The sequence below is a fragment of the Varroa destructor genome, unplaced genomic scaffold, assembly GCF_002443255.2.
Source record: "Varroa destructor unplaced genomic scaffold, Vdes_3.0 BEIS01000006.1, whole genome shotgun sequence".
Taxonomy (NCBI): domain Eukaryota; kingdom Metazoa; phylum Arthropoda; class Arachnida; order Mesostigmata; family Varroidae; genus Varroa; species Varroa destructor.
The window spans coordinates 20,010,583-20,035,880 of NW_019211459.1; the positions used below are offsets into that span (position 1 = coordinate 20,010,583).

General features: G+C 42.0%; 2 protein-coding genes and 1 long non-coding RNA gene across 6 annotated transcripts in view; 1 reads left to right on the forward strand and 2 right to left on the reverse strand.

The window, feature by feature from the left end:
• Positions 1 to 4,139: 4,139 nt before the first annotated feature.
• Positions 4,140 to 11,495, reverse strand: LOC111253303 (serine protease 33-like). Its single transcript, XM_086993256.1, has 2 exons — positions 6,405 to 11,495; positions 4,140 to 5,661 (listed from the first exon to the last, which is right to left on the reverse strand). The coding sequence occupies exon 1, from the start codon at positions 10,475 to 10,477 to the stop codon at positions 9,089 to 9,091; it is 1,389 nt and encodes a 462-aa protein (XP_086849382.1). The 5' UTR covers positions 10,478 to 11,495; the 3' UTR covers positions 4,140 to 5,661; positions 6,405 to 9,088.
• Positions 11,496 to 15,238: 3,743 nt separating this feature from the next.
• Positions 15,239 to 24,275, reverse strand: LOC111253302 (uncharacterized). 4 transcript variants are annotated; one of them, XM_022812510.2, is made up of 12 exons: positions 24,143 to 24,275; positions 23,656 to 23,828; positions 22,838 to 23,314; positions 22,390 to 22,669; positions 21,920 to 22,044; positions 21,301 to 21,384; positions 20,356 to 20,464; positions 19,567 to 19,720; positions 18,495 to 18,577; positions 17,960 to 18,146; positions 17,384 to 17,592; positions 15,239 to 17,169 (listed from the first exon to the last, which is right to left on the reverse strand). In XM_022812510.2, exons 1-12 carry the CDS (start codon positions 24,246 to 24,248, stop codon positions 17,081 to 17,083), a joined length of 2,076 nt encoding a protein of 691 aa, XP_022668245.1. In that variant the 5' UTR covers positions 24,249 to 24,275; the 3' UTR covers positions 15,239 to 17,080. The 4 variants fall into 4 exon arrangements, with proteins under 4 accessions (XP_022668245.1, XP_022668244.1, XP_022668243.1 ...); XM_022812509.2 differs by having other exon boundaries at positions 17,384 to 17,589; positions 22,838 to 23,350; XM_022812508.2 differs by having other exon boundaries at positions 22,838 to 23,350.
• Positions 24,247 to 25,298, forward strand: part of LOC111253305 (uncharacterized) — a 40,313-nt gene continuing 39,261 nt past the window's right edge. Inside the window, exon 1 of the long non-coding RNA XR_015330416.1 lies at positions 24,247 to 24,376. This is a non-coding gene — a long non-coding RNA (uncharacterized LOC111253305). The remainder of the gene's footprint in view (positions 24,377 to 25,298) is intronic.

Below are 25,298 nucleotides of genomic sequence, written 5' to 3' on the forward strand. Positions count from 1 at the left end.
AACGTATAATACAGATGATATGTGTGTCATTTGGGAAACTACAATAATGGGATCTTCCTTTTTCCCAATACGTTTTCTTCTCTATCTGATTAATTTCATACTTGAGAGGTAACTTTCATCTCCTGATAGTATTTTCATAAGCCGTTTTTATAGTTAATTATTTTACTACAAACAAAAATTTGCTACAAACTGTTGTGACAACCATATTAATACATAAAATGCCTTAAGGTTTCGAAGCGTCCGCCATTTAGCGTTGGTGACCTGGTAATCTATTGATTTGTTAAGCTGTCATCACTCCACAAATGTTACCGTATCGTACCATATATAGTGAAGCTTGTTATACTGTTTGACGGTATGATATGTTCTTATTATGTTACACTATGGATCGTCTGCAACTGTATTACTTTATGTTGCACTGTGCTGGATTAATAACTTCAATCTCTGATATTGCTCATGACGCTTTTTGTACTTCAGGTTCGCATTTTCTTTCATACTCTTGCAATCATGATTATGGGCATCTGAAAATGACAACGACGCGCCGAAATCCGAAAGCAGATCGCTATCAGAACTGCTTAAGACTTCCTTCCCTGCCTTCGTAAAACTTTGGACTCGGACGACGGCAGAAAGGATATCTGAACAACAAATACAAGGTCAAAAACAAGCAAATAAAATTGCTTTCGTTCCGCGATAGCTGAACATTGCAATAGCGTACCCAAAAATAACTGGCACAAACTATGCAATACTGTCCTTTTCAAAGCAACAGTGAAGAAAAAAGAAGATGATATTGGTATCTACGAGGGCCGAGTGCACTAGTCCTTGGTTTAACTAGACCGAAATCTTACGCTTAACACACGCACTACGATTGAAGTAGCCCGCCTCATCGATTTCTATTACAGTATTATAGTAAGGATCAGATGAATTGTACTCATCAGAATTCGTGCACTCGAATGACTACCTTTATGGCGTTTCTGTGTTTAGCGTGACGATGATGACCATTATCGTCACAATCGTGCTCACCATCCTCGTTATATATATATATATATATATATATACGCGTACTATCTAAAAAGGTCTAACGAGGGCTAACAAAACCTCATGTGCATTTTATATATATACAGTATAAATCAGACTGAAGTCGTATCAGGCTGATTCAAATGGCCTGAACTTCCCGCCAGAGCAAGTAGCATGAACACTCCTTCATCGAAGTAAGTAGAGAGATTGATCTATTTTCCGAGCCTGAATTGCCAGAATCCACCATACGCACGACGCTATTCTTTAGTGCTCGAAAAAAAATACGTTTTACGGTGGACTAGCGCTCATAATGGGCGTAGTCATGCTCGACTGCTCGACGTGTCACAACGATCAACGTGTTCCTTGAAGCCCTAGCAAACACGACAACAACAATACGACGATAATAACTACGCTAAAAATGGGGCAAACACAAAAAAGGATGTCGTAGTAATCTAAATTTCTCGGAATTTTAATCTGGCTAGTAATCGTATGTAATCGTTGTGTAACGGTGTCACAAACAATATTTCGCATTATAAACTTAACAGCTCTCGTTTGAGCCGGCGTCAGCAGGCGTTCATAATTAGTTCAGAAACAATACTTGACCTTACGAGAAAACTGGACCGTCTGTATTTCTAGCACCGAACTCGTCCAACCGAAGAAGGGATCGCTACGAAATTCAGTCAATTTTTATTATTTCTACCGAAGTCATTTTTGCTGAACTGTTCTAATTCATTCTATCTGCAATTTCCTTCTATTCCCCTAGTCGCTGCCACTGCTATATATTAGAATAGTTCTATTTAGCAATCGAAATTCTCGGTGCACTAACAACACGATGTGCCAGGTAAAAAAAATTATTGTTCGATTTTTTGTTGTTATAGACATTCGTGGCAGCCAAATGGCGAACGATGGACACACAAGAATCGGATAAAAAAAGCTCAATAACAACAGATGAATACCAAATTCAATAACTGTCGAAAGTAAATTTAGTGTAGAGCTATTGAAGTAGCATTATATAAACATTAATCAGACCGCCATTTTGAAATTTAATTACACACTAATTAATGTATTCGTCCAATAAAATCAGGCACCCCCGCCCGTTAGCCGTTGACGCCAAGAGTAAACAAGGGCTCACCAGCTTGGCATAGATTCGCTTAAAATATTTGAACGGAAAGGACTGCAGCCACCGAGAGGTTGGGTAAAAGGATCAGTAGTGCCACAAAACGTCTATCATATATATGTATGTGTAATAATATTAATTCGGTTAAAAAGAGTAAGTATCTCTTATCAATAGGTCACTTAGTACAGTCTGGTAATGATCATCAACAACGACTAAAGGTTGACGACGAAAGGCTCCAGTTTTCATTAAGATGTTGTCAGAGGAGTAACAACAGACCTGCAAATATCGTTGCCCTCATGGCTTGTAATGGCTCAACGCGAAAGGCAAAACCACCGCTCGTCTACGTGGTGAAAGCACTATTATTGCATTTACCATATGTTACCATTGCTAATCCATTTTGTCGAATAGTCAGTATTTTATATTTTTATTTGGACTGCGTTCTTCATTATTATCATGATTTTTGTGATACTCAACGCAGCGTTGAAAATTGTAGCTTATCCGATACCCAAATAAATATTTCGAGCAAATGGAAGGTCTCTGCGTGCACAGCGCTATGACTTGTGGAAAGAGGCCGGTCGGACGAAGTCGAAGGTAACACAAGTCTGTAGTAAACGGGAACCGCGGCCTTAAAACCGCAGGGACTACCAGATGAGAGAACAAGCTATAGCAAAGAAACGGATTTTCAACGACAAAAATTACTGCTAAGAGAAGTAGCTTTGTAGCTAGTTACATTATTGCTCCCTTTTGCCACTGGTGCTACACAGAACAAGATCATTTACAGATGAAGGGGAAATCGACAAAAATCGTTCGCCCCTTTTTTAATGGCCTTTGAGTTAGTAAATAAACCCAGATAGGAAATGTTCAAGTTCACAGAACAAACAGCCATGGGCAAGTTTACATTGCGTGGCAACCAATGCATGATTGAATTTCTAAATCGTGAGTCTGGTGATCACTTTTTTAACAATATTATGCTAAACGATACCAATTCCAATACTGTGTTTTCTGTGTATCAAGCTTTGTTCAAGCTGTCATCGACAAACGTAAGGTGTTATTCCTAACCCTATTGATGGTGACGAATATACCAAGCGACACTTAGAACCTCTATCTTTATAGTCCACACATTTTGCTCCAATTCGATGTGTAAATATCGTAAATTTATTGAAGCGCGCCGGCTATACAGGAGATACTAGTGTATAACGGAACGCCCATCTATCGTCGTACTTTGAACCGATCGGCGCCAAACGGCCACGAGAACGATTGTGTTATCTACGCCTACTGAGTGACGCTTCGTCGCAATGCCGCTGGCGTGTTATTGCGGAACTGCGGTCAGGATAACCGTGCATACGCAATACAACGTGCAGCAGTGCAGCCGTTGATGCGAAAGTCCCAAAGCGGTCCGACCACTCAGACTAAGTCAAGGACATAATCTGAAAATACCAACAGGAACAACTAATTGGCCATGTAAAGACCGTCAATATAACGAAGCGTGAGTGAGATGCTAGCTGACAAACGCAGTGGATTATTTGTTATTTTTTTGCTATTTGTTGAATCGATGCCGTTTTTGAGATAATATATATTAACCACCGAAACTTAATGCCTTTTGCGGGTCACTGTCGTCTATGAGGTAGGTATTAGCTCGTTGAGAAGTCGAATAGAATTGGTTATTGGCTACCATAAATTTGCTTATTTTGTTCAGCGGATCTGCTCAATGGCAAAACCGGATGTAAACCTTGATACAGTTATTTATATGGCTGATCTCGTTCTGGTTGCTGTGTATCCTATAGTATACTTCAGTGTGAATTATGAGAGGCGCTCGGTCTATGCAACGTTACATATACTATTTCTTTAGTATTAGGGTCGATTCCACCCTTGTCTACTTCGAGAAATTGAACGACAGCCATTCGTACGTTTCTTCTGATCAATCGTAGACATTATTCAATAACAAGGATAAATATAGATATATCAGTTTTAAACATTCTTTGTTTCTGGTATAAAAACGTGGCAATCGAAATCATCCTAATGCTTCATTTTTATTTCGATCTTTCCGCTATTAAAGCACACTAATGTTAATGGGTCGAAAGCCGTTTGGGCTCTATGTTGAACAAGCGAGAGACAGCATGTCTCTGACGCGTTTAACATGTTTCAACTTAATGTGGCGTTTCGAGTATCACCACGAAATCGCCGGCTAACACCCAACAAAAACGTCTCTAGCTATAACACAAGTGAAACACTGCATTCGTACATATTTCAATTACTATTCAAAAACGTAAATGCTCCGATCTATTTTTCTCGTTCTTGTCGGCTATTGTAAGTGATAAAATGTCGTTTCCGGCCAAGTGTGTCGCTATGATCCGATACTACTAACGAATAGATGGGTTCGTACGCAAAGCTGCAAAATTTTAGGTACAAGCTCCATCCTACAAATAAAGCTAACAAACTAACGAACAATACAGCCTAGGAGCTATTACCTGTGTCACAGACCCGGGAGATCCGATGTACGTGCTCTCATTGATGGTACAGCGTGCTAAATATCGATACGCTTGGGAAATCAGCCATTTCGTTAATTCATATTAGTACTACTTAGCTGTGCACGCTCCCCTCAATAATCGTTTAGATTTATACAATCGTGTAGGATAAAGAGCGAACTAGCGTTGCACGTAACAATCGTTCACTGCTTTACGTGAGGAAAATTCCCGATTTCAAAAAACACTAAAGTAGTTCTATTAAACTATCGTACAATATATGGTTATAAAGTTGTATGGTATAAAGTTAAGAATATGGCCACAATACCGTAATCATGTTTCTAACTTCATAAGAGCACGAATTCACGATTGACTGGACGCTTTTAGACTGCATAACCTATATGTACATATATCGTCGTCGTCGTCGTCGTCGTCGCCATATTCAGTCGATCTACGCCCGTATCTTCGGACCATATCGATCGTCCTATCATGTTCCGTCGATATATGTTATGGGCCAATAGTGTCGGGCGATTTGTCAAGCCGCCATCAAAACACTTCGTTTGTCGAAGCACCAACGACCGCTAACAGTCATCAGGGCCTTCACCAATATTTCAACGGTTTGGACGTCCGCTCATCTTTCAGTTATTAAGGGATGATCTCGGTGATAGCGATGCTACCGCTAATTGTATTAGAGTTTAATAAAAGTTGACAATACCGCCATGATGTACGAAGATCTTAGCCGCTGAATATTCGACCGATGCTACCGCCAACGATGTTTGTTACAGTTGTTGCTATTGCTTTTGTTGTGTTGTCTGCTAATATTGTCGCCGCCGCCGCCGCCGTCATCATCGATGCTTATGGCAATGCTGTGTCTACTAATGAATCATCATCCACCAGCTTTGGCACATGCATCATTCGCGCACCTATCTACCATTGCTGCTATTCACGTATTGACACATCACGTTGGCAAGCAAATGCTGAATTGATCGAAAACGAAGGCGGTAGCGACGTATTGGTTGTTGGCGTCAACCGTACGGCAGATGAGATATCGTCTACTTGGGGCTGATCGACCTGCAAACAATTCACGTGAGACTTGTCGCTTCGTTTTCAACATTTTCAACGTTTCGAATTAGAAAAAGATGGGGAACAATAACAGAAGGAATCGAATCTTAGCTAATGGAAGATCGGTACGCGTGTCGGACGATATGAAACCCGTAATTTTGTGTTAGTTAATCACCAGTGTTGTAGAAGAATAGTTAAACAAGATCGGCAGCGTACCGAAAGTTAAAACTAGATATGAATCCATCTCAATAATAACATACAAACATCTGTGATTGTATGTGTATTGCCAGATTAAAAATAGATCTATTTGTTGAGGACTTTGTTTTCAAACATAAGCTTCATTTTTTTGGTAACATTTGAGATGATTTCTCAGTTTGTCGCGGGAGTAACGTGTATATAAAATGTGGTAAAAACCCAGTCAAGTCGATCTACAACTCGGACAAACTGATAATAATATGCAGGATACTATAACGAATCTGGTTTATCATCACTACTAAATATATCGAATTTAAAGAAAGGTGGTCGCTCTCGTGTTACCTCAGGGTCTATCAGTCTCTCTCTCAAGTCTTCGGGGCAACTGACCTAATACAAACTAATAAATACCATTACCAAAGGCTCAAAAACTGATCCGAGCGTTCACCGCCAGCAATAGCAAAAACAAACGGAAAAATGGCGTGCCCAGAGTCAAAGGTCGTAGCAGTTTCAACACTAACGAAATCCTTTTAGAGTCACAGTTTCCGGATTAATCTCACCTACAGTAATTTTAGCTACGAGTAGCTGTGGAAACAACGATGTCGTCCTATCGCGCAACACAGGCCGTGAGCAAGGACAACAATAAAAACTGCCACAATGTCGTCTGTGCGTTTCTCTGTTGTTATTGCTACCGCTGATAGCTGAGCTAACGATCGTTTGACCTCCTCCCCCCATCGTGCAGTAATCGTGTGTTAGAACAGGCTGTCAGCATATCTACTGCCCCTCCCAAAGTGATCAGGGAGGCTATGATGCTGCTGGTGCAAACGCATCTGTTGTTACTAGTTGCCGGTCATCGTGCTTTGTTTGGATGAAGCAGTAGTCCACTTAATCGTAGCTGTCACCGAAACTGGTGAGGCTGAAGTTTACGCAAAAGTATAATCGCAATTCGGTACTGTTGTCATTATCATCGCTGCTATGTGATTGCGATAAGACAAACAAAGGCTATCACAAAGGCATATCCCATCTCGTGGCTCTTTTTTGTTGCTGTTGTTTGTAACTTCAGCCAGTCTTTGCCCCTCTTTGCATTGCCACTTCGATATAAGCAGACTTGCGGCTGGAAGCAGCGGTGGCAACCGTCACATTGCTTAAACTATTAGCCCCGGCACCAGCAGCGTCAAAGATTGTAGCAATAGAACATCGCTACATTTGCTGCGTTTCGCCGTTCCCCTAGCGGACTTCGTAGCGACTTCGACGCGCTACATTGGCGCAGTCTACTTTCGTGTGGTTAAGCTAGACAGCAGCCAGCTAGTGGAGGGTCGGGCTGATAGACAAACGCGTACACACTAAGAAATGATGCGACGCACAGAGATAGAGAAACTGGCAGTTTTGTAGTCGTGTAATTGATGCAGATACTGGTTTGTCTGCTGTGACTGCTTACCGATGACCCTAGTTCGCGCTGGTCTTGTTAATCATGGACAGCGATCTTTGGACTTAGTCGTCATTTGGTTGCTGCTTGCTTACTCGCAAGCTCACGAAAAAGAACGTAGCGATGACCTACTGAAAACATCACTTTGAGGGGTGGTGCCAGCGGACAGTCGAGTCAACAGTAGATAACGGTTACCCCAGCAATAGCACCAATAGTAGTTTAATTTGTTGTAAATGCCAGCAGACGCTCACTGAAAAAGGGCCAAGTCCTTGAAGCGACTCGCGCAGAAGGAGGTGCCATACGATCAAAAGGCTGAATGGAGCCAGCACAAAGCCACGCGATGCGCGCAAATGCTCTCTATTCTATGTAGCTTGACCGTTTCAATTTCCTGCTAGCATGCCCCACTTTCTTCTGCTATTAACCACAGGCCCAAAAAAAAGCCACGGATCTGGATGACATTTCAGTGAGAGTCACACATCGGGATAGCGTTACGCTGATATACCTGCCTATGATTTGATGTAAAAGACATCGTAAGCAAACCAAAACACGTTCCGTTACAGCGTACAGCCGCGGTATTGTTGCGTTCGCCGTGTTCCTCGCCGCCTTCGGATGAGTAGGCCGAGAATTTAAGGTCCTGGGTAATGGGCGGAGGGGTATGCGACTGACAACATTTCATTGAAGCTAATCGTCTTCTATTTATCGAAAACATAGGTATGGCCTGCACGTCAGTCAGCCCAGCCAAGATAGTTTGCGACAATGCTTAGCCAGGTCGATATTATTAGGGTTAGTTAACGTTGCTTATTTACGTGTAGTTCGGGAATGGTAACAAATGAAAACAGTTTATAAATATTGTCGATAGATATTAAGTGAAGTGATATTACAGGATCGTACTATTATGTTGATTCTCATGCTTCTCACCAAGTGCTCTTGACAGACAAAAAAAAACATGTGGGTTTTTATTGTCCCTACGGTGATTTGAAATAAAGGCTGCCCTAAAAAGCAACTGCCAATCGAATAAGCATCAAAGTTATTATTATTATTATCAGTAGTAATAATAGGGTCGGCCATGCCTCACATCTCAGCCTTTATAGCTGGTGATCTGGTAAATCTTGCCAAAAATAATAGCCGGTCCTGTACCCGCCATCAGCGCCTACACTCCCCTTTGCGAGTATTTTTGAGCAGCACGCCGAGGAACGTGCCGTGCCAAACAGAGATTCGAGCCCTTAACGACGCCAAACAATAATGATGATGGCTTAGTTCATCAAAAATAAAACGCTTTAAAGTGCTAAGCACGGTGACGATCGTTTATCCTAAACCCTGGGGTGGCAATTTCTCGTTTTTTCCACGCACAAATCATATGCGTCGTGAAACGTCCTTACATCATGTCATTATATTCCATATATAAATACGATTGCGTCACATTGTTCCAGTGTAATTAGGTGGGTCTGCTATATATGTGTGTGTATGTATGATACGCGTGTCTTTTCTATTCCTGTAACATTTCACGTTTATGCAATGAATGTTAGCAGCTGCGCTAAATGACCAAATTAGATAGCATCCTGACACTTGTAGAGTACATTTCGGGTAACGACAATAACAGACAAATAAGAAGAGCTATAATTGAAGCACTTCGAATGAGGCTGGATGTGCTGAGATAAGATAGGAGCTCGATGCTGATGATGCTCCTTGGCTCCTTGTGGCTAGAGAAAAAGAAATGGTGTCCCGCGTAACAATATTTCGTGACATTTTGTTTCATCTTCATTTGTCTCTCGTCATTCATTTCATAACCTTTATAATCATAATTCGCTTAAAAATTCTTTAAAGGTTGGCCAGCACCCAGTCGACTGATACTGAAACCTGGTGATAGATGCCGGGTTGATGAGATTGCGCGCATCCAAAACCTGCTGATGTGATACCGACGATCGTCCAGCGACCGTTTAGAAATAGTGTCATAGGACCACCAGAGTCACCGACGCACGCATCGCGTTTGCCCTCCTTGTAGCCGGCGCACATCATCTCTGGGTATATCTTGATATGGATGCCCCGTAGTTGATGCCACCGTTCGCATTCTAACCGCGTTATAATTGGCACCTGGACCTTCTGGAGGACCCGGGTACCATAGCGGTTGTTGAGCGAGGCGTCGGTTTTGCCCCAGCCCGTAACTGTAGCTCGCCATCCCTCGAAAGTCCATCCGCGCGGAGGCAGGCAAACCGGCAAGATGTTCTCCTGATAATGAATATAACGATCGAGCTTTAGCAGTGCGACGTCGAATCGATCTGGCTGCGATGCTGAGAAAGCAAAGTTCGGATGTATCTTCTTCTGAGCGACTCGGAATGTCCGCGCTGACGAACTGCGCGAGTACCTCGACGCTTGAATGTCGTAGGCGCCGAGTACGACGCTGATTCGCCGAAGCGGATTGAGGTGAACGCAGTGAGCGGCAGTGATCACGTAGTGATGGCTGACTAGTGCTCCGCCACACTGCTGTCGACCGATCTTGATGTGGGCCTGCCACGGAAACTCACCGAAGTGAGCGTCATCCCCTCCAATGATTCGACGCTGTAGCTTTTTGTGGCTGCTAGTTTGGCCACAGACGGCATCGTCGTCAAAGCCACTTTCAATCACGCGCTCCGTCTCAACGCCGACACCCGGTGTTCCAAAACCTCCAGACATTGGCAGTGCATTCGCTGAGCCCAGCACGGAACTCAGGTCAAAGCTCGGGGAACTCCGTGTTGTTACCGGTTTATAGCAGCACGTATAAAAAATCGAACTGCCACAACGTCCACCGGCTTGGCCCCCCGCCACGACACAGTACAGCACCAGCATGCACTCGCCATCCTCCGCAAGGCTCGGGCCTGATGAGCAGGCGCCATACTGTTTCCGCACAAAGGATCGACCTGTAAGGATATGATCGTCGTTTTGTTTGACATCTTGGCGTCGATCAGGCTGGTAGTCGCGATCCGTAGATGACTCGAGTTCGGGATGCGATATTTCGACAAAGCTAAGGTTGCTTGGATGATAGACGTTCGGTATAAAGCGGGGGGTTGAGATAACGCCTTCAGCCGATTCAGCTACGGACAACAGTAGTAACACGTTGAAACTGACAATCAGACTAGAACACGCTGCAGATATGACTAGAAGCAATAAGCGGCACGTCGTAGATTGTACTGCGGCTGATCCGCCTGCACTCCGCCATCTGCTGCATTTCATGTTGAACGGTGGGGCTCAATGACGAACACAGTCTTACTCCAATCACTAGATGAATACATCATCTGTTGTATCTATACATTGGTAACACAATGGCAGAGCTACACGTCGGCACGCAGGGAAAAGCGGGGTAGAAAAGACGTAAGCAGGATCACGTTCTCACAAACTCGATCATAGAGGCACAAAAAACAACATTCACAGCAAGATATGATATGACGCGCGCACACTGATCGAAATGGGCTGTCTAATCCAGAGTGAATTCTAGACGAAAATTTATCCACGGTATTGTTGCATAGTATCCTTAGATGAAGAAGCGACTGCACCTAAAGATCGTTGTACACGTTGGGGATTAAACCTCGTATACAAACCTTTCAAAAATTACTTTAACTGCAGTCCCAAATAATCCTGATATTGAAAGCACGCCAAAACAGAACAAATCTTTATAATGGATTCCTTTGACGGGTGACACAATATCCGTTAAAGCACAAAAGAAGGAAGATTGATTACAACGTACTATTGTGCGTCCGGGTAAAAAAATCACCCAAATTACATTTTTGCATCACTACTGCTTAGCTCTCGTTGCGGATTTGCTCGTTTCGACTCGTTAGCAGAGCTATAAAAACAACACATACAGTATTGGAGTACTCGGGATGAACTAAAAGATAGGCACGAACTCAACGACGATGACAGGAGAAATCACGAGCACACAAACGATACGACAACAGCTTGAGCAAATGCTAGGTTTCCATAATAATATCTATTAATTGACAAAACATCCAGTTACCGCAATGATTAGCACCATCATAACCTCCGCCGTCTTGCTTATCAAAACAAGATTAGCGAAGAACGACGACAGAACTGCACAGGTACGTCACGATGCGTAAACGATGACAACGAACCACTATTACGATCTGACGACGAAGTCTACTGCTGCGATTGTTGTTACAGCTGCAATTCAGCGGGGGCAGTGGTTTTCGGTAGCTTGTGGCACTCGGCGTCGATCGTGCGCCAACTGCTCGTATTCCGCTGCAAATTACTGCGAAGCAACGGTGATCGCAGCTGCCCGCGACAGCGACCAGGACTCCCCCTCGCGGCGGGAAAGGGCAACGACTAGCCGTTGCTTAAGGTGCTTAAGACCTGCCAGACAGTGGCAGCAGCAGCATCTGGGGCAAACACCAACTAAACAAGGAATAAATGGGAGGGCTGAAGTCTTTTTTTCTTCTTTTCTCTGGTCGATCGTCGACCGAGAAGACAACTTCTGCATTAGATGTATGACTAAACAGCGCACTATCATCACCAGTAGCACAACTCCATCTCATGTTGAGTCTTCGTCGTGCATGGTGACAGCGCAACAAGAGTTCGTAGAGTTCGGCGTATCATCAGGCAAATCACAGTAAGCCAAAAGTGGGGGTAACTGCATAAACCGGGGATTACTTGTCGTCTTTGCAACAGATCCACTCCATGGCAGTAGTACTAACAGCAGTACTAATGTTGCGGTATCATACAAAGGTAGGGTCAATGCGGGAGAAGCGATGTTATCGTCTCGAACCGCGCTGGGGACCAGTTACTACGGTGGCGATCCTATTTACAGTGAGGACAATAGTAATATTGTTTAATTCTGACAAATCGTGATCGTTGTTGCTTTGGCCGTTACTGTCGTCGGAAATGGGGTTATGTAGCTCAAGCCTGTAAACAGATATACAGTGGTCTCACTGGAGACGATGGTTCTTCACGACGGATGACTACACGAAAAAATAGCTAAGGGCTGGTACAGAATGGGTATCTTGGTATCGTTTTATTATTGGTTGGTTTAGGGTCAAATCACTGCACAAATAGAGAATGAACTAAGCGATATTTCGACGGCCCAGTTAAACGCTGGACTGTTTATCTTGAAGCAGTGACTGCCTTCCGGGCAGTTACTGCCTTTCACGGAGGGAAACACAGAAAGCGTTGATTTCCTAGCGCATTTGCCTCTGTAGGTCCCAAACAAATATTTACCGAATTGTTGATCTTAAAAGAGGTAGCTACTAACGGAGTTCAGAACACTGGATTGTTTATGACAGTCATTAATTTCATTGTGCACTTAATATAGATAGTTTTTGTTATTTTAAATTAATGGAGGTATTTAGAATGCTAAGTGTATGTTGACAACATGCTTGTCGTTTTAAAAAAAATGCACTTAATTCCAAGTTTTCTCAAAAATCCTACGTCTGTATGAGTTGCAGTACCATTTTTGCTAAAGAAGTGCATCGTTCACTCCTAATTATACCTAATTGTTAAAACAATAATCATAATCTCAGTTAGTGTGGGTCCGAAAAAGAACGAGCTCCGTGTAGTTGGGCCTTATAATGGGAAATTTTATAGTAGATCAAAATCGCGAGATTTACAATTGATTGTTTAGAATAGAATTTCTTGAATTACCTGAATGCGCTGAAGCTTAAGAAGCCTCTAAGAAGCTAACACCACCTTTTCATGACTCTTTTTCTTTATGATCACCGATATTATTAACGAAACGTCGTTTGTCTGGTACGCATAATCCATTCAATAGGGTCGCAAAAACATTTATTTTTCTGTTAATGTAGATCAAGCAAATCTGATATCTAGATAATACAGTACTAATGATTGTAAGATATCTCGACATCTAGGAAGGATAAACACGTTGAACGTTCAATAATACGTTGTTTTGACTTTATAAGCTTTATGCTAATTTCATTAATGTAACAACTTGGATTGGGGCAAATACCCTGGTCCTCAATGGGTCTGTAAAGGATGACATTACTTCCATAAGGGTTTGTTCCAGATTGAGTCATCTGTTCTTATACGTTTCGATACTGGTATTCAACTTCTCTGTTCAAATAGATTTGATCTACAGAATCACCCGAATAACTAGACAAGTTCAACTTTGCGGATCTATTGTCATGCAGATTTCCTGCGGCGAATAATGAATAACACGGATGCAACTTCAGGAATTTAACTTCTAGCTGTACCCCCATTTGAACGAAGGGAGAGAGCTCTTCAGTTAGTGTAAAAGTTAATTGGCAGTTCAGCAAAAAAAAGCACTTAAAACACGAAAATGTAACGTTGAAGAAGAAACGTGCAAGGTCCGTAATAACTAAGAACTCAGTTGGCTTTACATCTGAATGGTAAGTTCAATTTAATTTAAACAAGCGTATTTCTTCACTTTATAACAAATGTAACAATTGCTCAATCAATTTTTGAAGTTCAAGGCGAAACCTGTGAAATCTGATAGAAGGTAAAAGCCGAATCATAAATTTATGGATGGCAATACTTATCTATTGGTAATCTGCCTGGACGGAGCGATTTATCGAGATTACGTTTAAATAGAGGCTTATAGCAGGGCTACCAGCAGCCAGTGGCACCACACCCGACGTGAATCGAAGCCATAGAAAAAAAAAAAAGGGTTTTTATGCACATGATACATATTGGATTCTGTTTATGACGCGACCTTTAATAGTCTTAAATATCAACTTCGAGTGAAAAATTTCGAGCCGGCAGTTTTCTGTTTGTTAGAGTGTACCGTTCCCGAGACACAATCAAGCTGCTAAAATCAATTATATGTTGGCCTAGTTACTTATACACCAAAGGCCCCTAAACAGGTAAACAATGTACGTAACTGTATTTGTTGATAAAATGTTAATATCTACTTGATTCAGAAGAAGCGAACACGCAAAATCACTATTATGAATGATTTATTTATTTTACATTAAATATTCTCATCAAACTATATCCGTATTATCATTGCAGTAGCAGATAGTGTGCGTCTCCGATAACAGCGGTTGAACCTTTGCAGTATCTACTAATCAAGAAATTATATAACAATTAGGCCGGCATCCATCTCTTCGTAAAAGGTATCATTTTTTTCAGTCCTTTTACTGGTTATTCGTTTGCCCTGGGGCGACTATACGTTGCTAAGTACATAAAACATAAGCGAAAACTGAGCCTATTTAAAAATGATTGCTCTTGGATACCTGTTCAACCGCCGATCGGAGCCACCGTTCCTGAGCTATTCGCACTCATTCGAAAAGTCCATATTCGAAAAGTAACCTCGGCTGACTGAAGGGTAAAGAATCAGAAAGAAAACCCCAGACTCTGCACTGGCAAATAATGCGAAAGACCGCTTACGGGGATATTTTTAGACAAAACGCACGACGATTTTCACGCTTTAGGCAGCCGCGTAAATCTTCTTTTAAAAAAAACCGTAATCGAGGAGTGAGCCGAAGCGGCTTAGTAGATGACCGCTTTCGTATGAAATAGCCCGTGATATAAAGTTAACAAGAAATTTGAAAAACCCTTCTCAAACGGATATTGTTGCCGCTATACAGGTTTCGAAAGAATCTTACCAAACAAAAAAGTTACGCTGCGATCACAGCAGACAAGGGAAGCGTTAGGGGGTCGATATAAATCAACTGATGTAAGCCGGATGACAAATAATCGATCGCCCTAAAGATTGAAACTATGGAGTACATATGTAGTCTAGCACAGCGCCGGCCATAAATTGCGCATCGACGCTCCGAACCTAATAGGTACGTTATGTCCGCAAAAACTGGTGAAGTCGTCCGACCGAGCACGGCTAATAGATATAATGTATATAATCCACATAGGAAGGTCATTAGGAAAAGTTTATATATGTACACAACTAAAAGCTATCGATCAAGACGGAAAGAGTCAAGGAGTCCGTCTACCTAAATACCATTGTGGGAGGAGGCATGCACATACTGATATTTACACAAGCAGCGTAATCTATAATATGATAAAGATATTTATTTATCGATGACAGATTTTGCTGTTTATAGGAATAATATCGTCATTATCGGAAGATTATAATCAATTGTCCACCGGTCAAAGAGGAATCAAAAACACTTCATTAGTTTTCTAACAATTGCACTGACCCATTCGTGTTCCTTACTCGTCGTTCGTAGTTATTCTTAAGCAGTGGCACATTCAGCAGGCAGCGCGAGTGAGCGTGATCGCACATATTATAGACTGAGAGTCTCTTTTCATACCCATTAAAATTTACTACCATTGTTAGAACACAAATGTCTATCGTGTTGTTGTTGATGGTAAATAAGCAATTGCAAATACTTTTAAAGGACTGCTTATTATACAGACCTACGTATATAGGTAGCACAATTGCGTCGTGCAAAGACCGAAATCTTGAACTGGAAGTTATAGGCATTCTTCAACAAACATTGACGTGGTACTAGTTAGTGATTAGGTCTGTGACAAATGGAGAGAAAAAAGAAAAGGCATAACATGTCTGTGGTCTTCAAGTCTGATTTAAAAATTGAACCACAAATAATTAACTTCGACGCCCTAGATGTGTCAGGAGGAAATAGACATACACGAATGAAGTAGCGACAGCTTTAGTAAAAACTATTTTTAGAATTAATTCACGTCAGAACTAATTTAAAGGTTATTTTGCACATGAATATTCCTCTGACGAGATTTTGTACTATTTAATTTCATTTACATTGACTCTTATTCGAGGACTGTTTCAGTTAGCTAGAACTTTGGAAACTGGTGCTGGTCAAAGTAGTGGATACGTGTTTGTTTAAATGATATGGAAAAATTTGAGCAACCTCCCTTTATACTCATTCGCTCCACGGCGACATCTAGAGTTGACGTTCTAAGCCGCTAGACCATGTCAGAAATGACAGAACGTCCTAGTATGAACAGGGTAAAATGCCATAAAAAGCATAAAAACATATTGTTGATTCGCTAAAGCGTAGATTTTGATGCCTAATGGGCCATCTGCCAAGTAGCAATTAGGACATGAAACCGGTCATCGATTGTACAGAACTCTATCTCTGTCACAGTCGCTTGCGTCGTATGAATATGTATCTTTCATCATATATTGTGTATGGGTAGCATCCGTTTGCCATTTACTGTTGTTGCGAACAATATTGAAATGGTAGTTCAGCAGTTGAGTGGGAAGTTCCCATATGCAGCAAAATACCCCAACGTCCGCGCACCTATTGAGGGGCATTTCCGTAGCATTCCGTTTTCTGCTAATTGTATTTGCTTCTGTTAGCAGCTCTCAAGTGGATCGTTTTTACTAACTTAAGACGTGTTCAATTTTCCTGGTTTTCCTCTACGACAAACCCTCATTATCACGAATTTCTCGGTGCAGTATCAGGCATAAACCACATATACACGGCGTTTTAACGTTTCAGATTCAAAAAAATGTCTAACACGTAACTAAACACGTTTCTTCTTTCAAGCAAAAGTACCGATATAAGCGCGAGTTTATCCGTGTCTAGCTTTAGCCGCGTTTGCTCAACGCACACAACGTACCAGTATCCCTAGTTTGGTATGAAAATAAATCCTGACTGACTGAACACACCACTATGTGGTTGACTTTAATTTTGAAATAACTAGAGATACGGTAAATGTTTACGATTTTTGCGGAAATTTGAATCTAACTTATGATTCTTGATTGCATCCCTAAGCATAATCCATTCATTAAATATTAGTGAACTTCGCTGTCTTTCACAACAATAACTACTCCTGTTGTAGGAGTTTTGATAGCGTGGTTCGATCCACCGGTCTGCTCCGAATGGCGTGCACGAATGCTGCTTGGAAATTTCATTCGGTGTGCCTCATTGGCAGCATGCCAGATAGCAAAGATGAGAGCCGCCGAAGCTGCGCTCCGTCACCATCTCTTGGGAATTCGCCTGTCAGGGCAAAACACAGACAAACGAAAACGTGACAAAAACCGGCCAACAACTCATATATATTACGTGCAATTCATTGAATTTTCCTCGAAAAGCTTACATTCTAATGGGTCTAGGTTTATATTATACATTATTCGCATTCTCACATTTGGTGTCTCATTGAGCTTGCCCGAACGATCGACCGCCCTCCCGCCCTATTTTAATAGCTGCTTACCATGAGGCGGTACGGTCTGATCGACAGCGGGTCCATGTGGTGGCCCCTGTGACCGGCGAGGATTTAGCCATGACGTATGCGTGGGCGGCTGCCCAGAATCGGGAAATACCGGCGGCAGACCCAGCGGGAGCTTATTAGATCCAGGGAAAACCGGAAGAGATCGCGGCGATTCCGACTCGGACTCCGATGAGCTCTCACTGTCGTCGCTACTGAAAGTCATATCTGCGTTTGAGATGATCAAAATGGAAGCTAAACAAAGACGACCGTTGCGTGCCACGTCAATGTCCACATTACTACGCTTTGATAGTATAGTCGTAAACCATGAGATTTTACATAAAGTGATATAAAATAAAAGCCAGCACGTAAACCTGTGTCACAGGCTCAGCAGGTTGCATTTGACCGGTATTATGTCCTTGCCAGCAGGTGCAAAATCTCGTACAGAATATCGATCAAATACATGAATGAGTCAAACATGTATTCATTATATTTTCTAACGGTGTGTGTATTACGTTAATGTAAGAAGTTGTAATGAGAGCCGAGTAGGTGTTGCTAGGGGTTCATTAGGCTGCGTCCTACCTAGCAAGGGCCGCTGAAAACTGATCGTCGTTAGCTGCACGGAAGTCAACCATTCCCGACGGGGAGCCTGTCGCTGATGCATTCAGGGGTGGAAGCGATAAGGCCAAGGGGCCCAGCTCGTTTGCGCCATCTCCCAGCTCTCCTAAAACCCCCAGCGGTTCGCGGGCAAATAAGCCACCACTACCAACTAAAAAATGTTAAGGTTAAAGTTAAAAACACAGTTAATTTTTAGCTATTCGAAGAGTGCTTTGAGACATGTTACTTTAAGGTTACAACCTTCTAACTTTTTGACACATACGTTAAACAAATATCTACAGAAACTTAAAAAACATGATAGCCCGTTTATCGCTAAAGTAAGTACTTCTAAGAATCATAGAGTAACCTGGGGAGTTCAAAATTTGCCTTGCGATTATCGAATTATTAGAAAGTAATGGCCGAAGTCTGACAATAGCAGTACGTGGTTGAAATAATAATGATAAGCCTAATTGAGATTAACACGAGAGTGTATCATTATTAATAATTCTGTTTTCCCTACCTGAGGATCTCACGGAGAGATGCTGGCTAGGCTGATGCAATGCGCTTGAGCCGCCTTTAGACCTGCGGCGTAGCAAATGTGGGCTACTCCATCGATTCCATATGCAAGAAAAAAATAATCAAAAAATATCATTAAAATAAAAACATAAATCTATTATGGGTAAATGGCATTTGATCCAAAGGTGCTGCTTTTCTTTTTTTGCCGCTTTTAGACGTCGTTATGCAGAAACGTCGAGGTGAGACTACCTGTCAATATGTTTTGGAGTATAAGATTTATAATAAAATTGACATCTTAAATTAGCCAGTGCATCTCATGGCATCGGATTATAGATCACCCAATAGAAACATCTTCAATGATTACGCTTACGGTATATGACAGGAGATCTATTCAAAGACTTCTAAAACTGCTATGTTTTGGCGTTAATTAAGTTGGCTGTGAGCTAGATAAGTCATTTTTTTTAAAACCCTTTTCAGCATACTGGTAGCCATTACAATTTAACCAAAAGGGCTGTAGTTTCTATTAAGCCGAAGCAGAAGTCTTAACGCGTCTTATCCTTATACGGATTCTTGGATATACTACAATAAGGCTACGAGAACAAATAGCCTACGTCAGCGTTTGCCCTAGAAATGGATTTACGGGTGGATAGATTGCATGATGTGTTACAAAGAGGAAATTAAATGAGGAGGAGAGGCTTAACTTTCAGCAAACGTGGTCTGTTCTTCGCCGACTGAAAAGACGTCGAAATCCTCTCTTATTCAGACAGGTTCTTTAGAGACAGCTTTTGATTAACGATAGCGTCAAAAACCCTTCTCCTAATACACCATATCTGCATGCACTGCTGAGATGCCTTTCGTTTGGGGAAACTGTTGAAGGAAGTACATTGTACACAGGGAAACAGGAGGTGGACATACGGCTACTTCTCGCGGAAAAATAATTAATTTGTCTCATTACTTAGGTATTTTTCAATATAAAGTAAAAGTTCCCAAACAGCATTTACGTTCGGTTTGTGTGAATGGGCTCTTCCAAGCATATATGGTTTCTGGCCAGTGGATATCTAGATATTTTTTTCTACCTGGATGGAGCCTGGCCAGCGTGTCGCTGCATGTGCGTTTTGAGGTTCCCTTTCTGCGAGAAGGTCTTCCCACACAGCAAGCATGGGAAGCGGTCATCTTTATTATGCGTGCGCAAATGAGTTTGCATGTTGCCCTTCTGCGAGAAGCATTTTCCTGTAATTCGATAAGACGCAAAAATACAACAAGTCAATCGGTGGGGCAACAGAAACTGGCAACGTCTTTTTTTATATAAAGACGTTGTGGAAGTTTTTAGTTGTTGGGTCGCCTACGGATTATGTCCACGCGTCTGTTCCGTCTCAGTTCAAAACAAAATGGGTTTCCGGTTGGTTTTGAAGTTTCGCCACCGTGTGTCCTTTAGCTTAAAAAAACAAACGCTATACTCGCTGTACTGTCACGACGACACAGATTTTCACCTCTTATATGAGTGTATATACCGAGCATGCAAAGAATGATTCAAAACTATTGCTAGTATAATGAAATTGGAGATCAGGGTGGTAGGAAGGTGAGGACTGTAGTTTACAATGATATAAATTATGTTCTAATCTCTTCCCTCTTGGAATTTAATTGTGCCGCGTTCGACCGACGCGAGTGAAGGCTATAGAACTTATCCATACACAAGATTTGCTCGCTGTTGAGACGTTATAGTTGTATATAAACAGCTTCATAATGACTATAACATATCGCAACATCGATAACGATTATCAATTTACCCGTCACGATAATCAAATTGATTGTGCATCGCTTTGTTATGCAAATTATTGCATGAGCCTAGAAGCGCTTGAACGTACCGCAGACCCCGCAGGCGAAGGGCTTTTCCTTAGTGTGCACGCTGCGGACGTGCGTCTTCAGGTTCCCTTTCCGGGCAAAGCGCTTCCCACAGCTGTCACAGCCGTAGTCCTGCGCAAATGACGACAATAAAATAATTTGCCATTAGAAAGATAATCGTCGAATGTGGCTTGTTCTGTATTCGACGGCCGTATCTGCTGCTCTAGATTTATTTAGATACTATATATATGATTCGAAATGTTATAGACACTGTAATTGTAAGGTCGCTATCTACCGCTACTGTCAATATCGTACATCAATTAAATGGACAATGTGATAAAGCTCTAACGAGTGGCAATTATGTTTTAGCTAAACTGAAGTTTTTTTTTCGTGCTTACAAATGGTCTGATTGATTTTGATGATGTTCGTGGCATTAAAAGCCATCTCATTAATCGAACTGCTCCATTAAACGAAATAACAATGGCTAATTTATCCTTACGATTTCTGAATAAGAATAATAGTAGACGCCCTGCTCCTTTAATTCTATATTTATAACCTCGTTGCTCGATGCGACAGATACTGAAAGCATAGCGATTTTTCATTAAAGCGAAAATTTTAAAGCGACACGAATATACCAAGCCATAAATTTTACGTGGAATCTTTTCTAATCAATTTGAGGTGCATCTAGCAAGAAAAAAATAATCTAAATCTAAAGGGTCCATGATAGTCCCGTTTCCCTTTACAGATTGACCATTATCAAACACACACGGAAATGGTCGCTTTAACTGATGTCAGATCTAATATTAGAAACAATTAAGGGAGTGTAAAAGAATATGCGTTTAACAACGGATCTTCTCCGTACGACAGTATCTTATCAAATGATAATGGAAATTAGGTTTGTACACAAGCAAATAAGCCAAGGCTACCAAAGTTTAGAAGAGTTCTGTATAGTCAGTTAATCTACTTACTAACAAATCTGAGCCGCTTTTCTTCCCAGTTCTGGCACCCGAATGTGGCCGAGACAACGGATTATCGAGGCTGATATAGGGGACCTTAAAGACAAAATGAATAATAAAAAGCAAAAGGCCGAACGCATTCTAAGTAAACAGTTCGTGGAAGTGGCAGAACGTCAAATAGTTTCATCTTGTTTCATGACACAGGATATGTCCTGGACTACTCTTATATAATATCTCTTCTCTTCATTTGTTTTGGTCATAACGAGGCTCGTGCTCCAGATACGGGGCCTTATTGGGGCTTGGGGAACAACCCAAGAGGAAAAGGGGCTACTAAGGGCCAGACTCTCCCAAGAAGCTTAACACTGGGTACAATTCAGTGAATAGGCTGTACTCGATTGTTTTCTCACCCTTAAAAGAGCCATACGTAAAATTTGCGGCCTGGCAATTCGCGTAGACACGTGTGTCTTTATTTGCTTTACGGTGGCATTATAGAGTGTTTAAATGGAGACCTGTCATGGTTGTGTCCCTCTATTCCAGGAGCAGGCGTGATAGAGGACTTATTGAAGTGCATCTAACAATATAACAGATAATGGAAGTTTTAACAGATAATAGAAATTTCATCTTTCTATACCTTTTCACCGGTGTGTATTTTCATGTGAGTGTCGACGTTCCCTTTTTGCGTGAAACTCCGTCCGCAGACATGACATGAGTACGGTTTCTCCCCCGTGTGAATCATCATGTGAGTCTTCAGGTTACCTGAGATATCAGCACATGAACAAGCTTTCCGTTACACACAACCGTGACTAATATAACTAATATAACCAAAAGGGCCAAATTATTTCACACACCTTCAGTTTTCACCCTAATCCACGACAACGTGGTAATACTACCGGTCGCTCATTTTTTTTACGGCTTTAATGAACTCAGTTTATTGTTTTATATTGTTACAATTCAGCTTCATACAAAAAGCATTATGTAGACGTAGGTAGCTTACATTCTATTGTTTATTTATTTAATCACACTTTTCGTATAATATATGATATTAGCTGGGCTTTAACTAGCCGCTTAGCCAGAGATACCTTATGAATGAATTATTCTTACCCTTCTGAGTGAAGTATTTGTTGCACATGGGACAGAGAAACTGCTTCTGCGGGCCGCTGGGAGTCGTCACAGTCGTGGCCTGTATGTTTGCCAGACTGTGCCCAAGCGGTGAAGTGGATAAGGGCATGGCTAGCGAAAGCGGTAGACCGCCCTGTTGCCGCGGATGGGCCACAAGTGGCCCCACATTCCCGGCCGACCCGCAGGGGCTGCTCGCGCGCGACGGGGGCCGTGACAATATGGAGTTCGGGCATCCTGCTTGATCGCTCCGGCAACGTGCGCCCTAAAAACCATCACGTATGGAACTAGTCATTCTCACATCACAGACACACACACTCATTTGAGTATGTAGCATTTAAAAACATTATATACATATATATACCGGTCGATCCATTTATGTATGCCTTTTGCTGTTGTGATCAATATCATCATTTGCCTGGTGTTTGCTTACCTCGTTCTCGGCGTCTTGATCTATATCCGGGCGGAAAAGTCTCGCGATGAAGTTGTCAGTACATCGATGACAACAGCAGTTGCGGTCGAATTCACGATGTTCGGGATAATCGGTGTCTGGCTCGGGATCCTGATCGACATCTTCGTCCTCTGGGTCATCACAATCATCCCTTGCTACCGACGATAAGTCATCATCGTCATTGTTGTCGATCTGATCAACATCATTCGCCACTCCGTCCAGCTGATCTAATCCGAATTGCTTTCCCTGATCTCCAACTTCTGGAGGTCTATCCTGATCTGCAGTATCTGCGGGAGGCCCGGCAGTAGAAGGGTCCACGACCGACTCCTCCGATCTGCTCCGGTCATGTTGCGATGACTGGACGACAAGATCCTGTTCATTTAAGTTGGGACAATTTTCGTCCGTCGGTTGGTCGCTGTCCTCATCATTTTCGCCAGGAGAGTCTCGACCTCCAGGTAACTGCATTGCCCAAACGTACGTTTTATTGTTGCCAGTCTCGTTGGGGATAAGTAAACATAGGGCAAATGAGGTGATTAGAGACAGAGACATTTGCTGTCGTTTCCATCGCATTAACATGATGATGTAGAAGTAATTCCATCACTAGTACATGGGCTGACGATAGATTTACAAATCTGAACTTTATAAAAGTTTGATCGTAGTAAGATCTTTTTCGGAAGTTCATTCTTTAAATGTCGATCGTATAAATTTTCGATACAATTGTATGTTTCCTACAAAAAAACTAGTTTTTGTTCTTATATTTCTCTTTTTGTGGCACGCGATCGAATCGTTTTAAAGCTCACCTGTTGTGAGTAGTTTGCGTAAATGCCACGGGTCTTAGTGCCTCCTGCTGCGCCGGATCGAAGGCTGCAGTTAACCTTGGCTAGGTAACTAGAAGCCGCAAGCAAGTGACCGATTGCCGGCATAGAATGAGGCCTCTTTTTGAGGAACAGCTTTGTCAAACTGCATTGGTAACCTGCAATATACACACGACTAAACTGGTTCAAACTGTTAAAGATTAAAAAGAAAGGAAATCACCTAGCAAACTGAAATGTTACAGATATACATTCATATCTTACAAAGTACATAAGCTGGCCTTAAAGCCTCATTTATGCTACCATCCTAATCCTAACGAAGGCGGTCCCAACTGAAAGACCGGGTTGGTACGTTGAACCTAGATTGGTGCTTTTGACGTAATTGTTTCTTTAAGATGTTCAGTTGGTAGCGACCTTTTTCACTCTAAGCTTACTTTTGCTTGCCGATTTTTCATATGTGTACTCGTTTACGTACCCGGAAAGGCAGAGGGTGTGCTGCTCAGCTTGAGATTCGCAACCCGACAGAGCATCGAACGTGCAGCGGCTCGTCGGATGAAGGCCTCAGCACTGAGCGTCTCCATCGGAACGTTGTTTATTACCACTGCCTCGACGACAATGATGAAATGATGGTGATATCTGGTTGAAGGATTTTTGGAGAGTCTTACAGTCGTTTACCGGTGTTTCTGCAGTAAGCAAACGCGGTCAAATCGTGAGTGGTTTGTTATAACTGTACTGAGCCACTACATATTGTTTTTAATGCTGTGTCTCATCGACATGTTCTAGTACAAACTAAGTAGAATACTTAAATACATGTGTATAATTAAACACTACTACATTTTCAGCCTAGGTAAATCCTAGTAAGAGCCCAGATTTTGAGTACATATATTTAAACCTACAACGTTGCCTCTCGGTGTTCTGGGTGGCAAAGTATAACAGCAAATTTTTTTTTTTGCCACCCAGAACCAATAGTGCCCAGTTGACTTGGCAGTGGCTCCAGTGCTACGGTGTGAAAGATCAGAATATCTAAAAGACTTGCCTTTATCGTATCGGTTGCCACGAAAACAAAAAACGGATGAGTCAGCCGCTAATCGAGTGTTTGCATTATCTTCAAGTCACTTTTATGAAGTGCTTACCACTTACAATGGTAGTATGATGTACATTTTCAAAGTGACGTAAACATGTGGAATCTGTACCTTTAGTAGCTTCACAATTTGAAAGGTAATAACACATTGAGCCGATGAGGCCCAAATAGGTAGAACTGAGTTGACCGCCCATATAGGTGTTATCGATGTTGCTTTAAGTCGAGGACGGTTGCACACGTAGATGCACTATGTTGTCTGCACTATGTTATGACCGTTTCGGCAAGCACAATTCTGCTGATAACAATGACGATGTACCCACAGGATGACATCTCAGCCTTTTCGAAGTAGGATTGCCGAGTGATTTCTGTTTATACTGAGGTAGCTCGATCCTTGGCATAGAACTGCGATGCCAACGCCCGACGTGTACCTCACATGAGCCAACCCATAAGTGTATTCGTCGTTCATACGCTTTCTAAGTCATTCATAGCGTATGTTAAAAGTGGACCTGATGCTGCTTGCCCCCTTTAGAAAACAAGCACCCGCCATCTT

Excerpts from the sequence above, each read along its gene's own strand:
- LOC111253303 (XM_086993256.1), bottom strand. The coding sequence starts at position 10,477 with ATGAAATGCAGCAGATGGCGGAGTGCAGGCGGATCAGCCGCAGTACAA.
- LOC111253302 (XM_022812508.2), bottom strand. The coding sequence starts at position 24,248 with ATGGAGACGCTCAGTGCTGAGGCCTTCATCCGACGAGCCGCTGCACGT. Across the intron at positions 22,670-22,837 it reads ATCAAGACGCCGAGAACGAG|GGCGCACGTTGCCGGAGCGA; the intron begins GTAAGCAAACAC and ends GATGGTTTTTAG. Across the intron at positions 21,385-21,919 it reads AAATACACACCGGTGAAAAG|GTCCCCTATATCAGCCTCGA; the intron begins GTATAGAAAGAT and ends TTTGTCTTTAAG.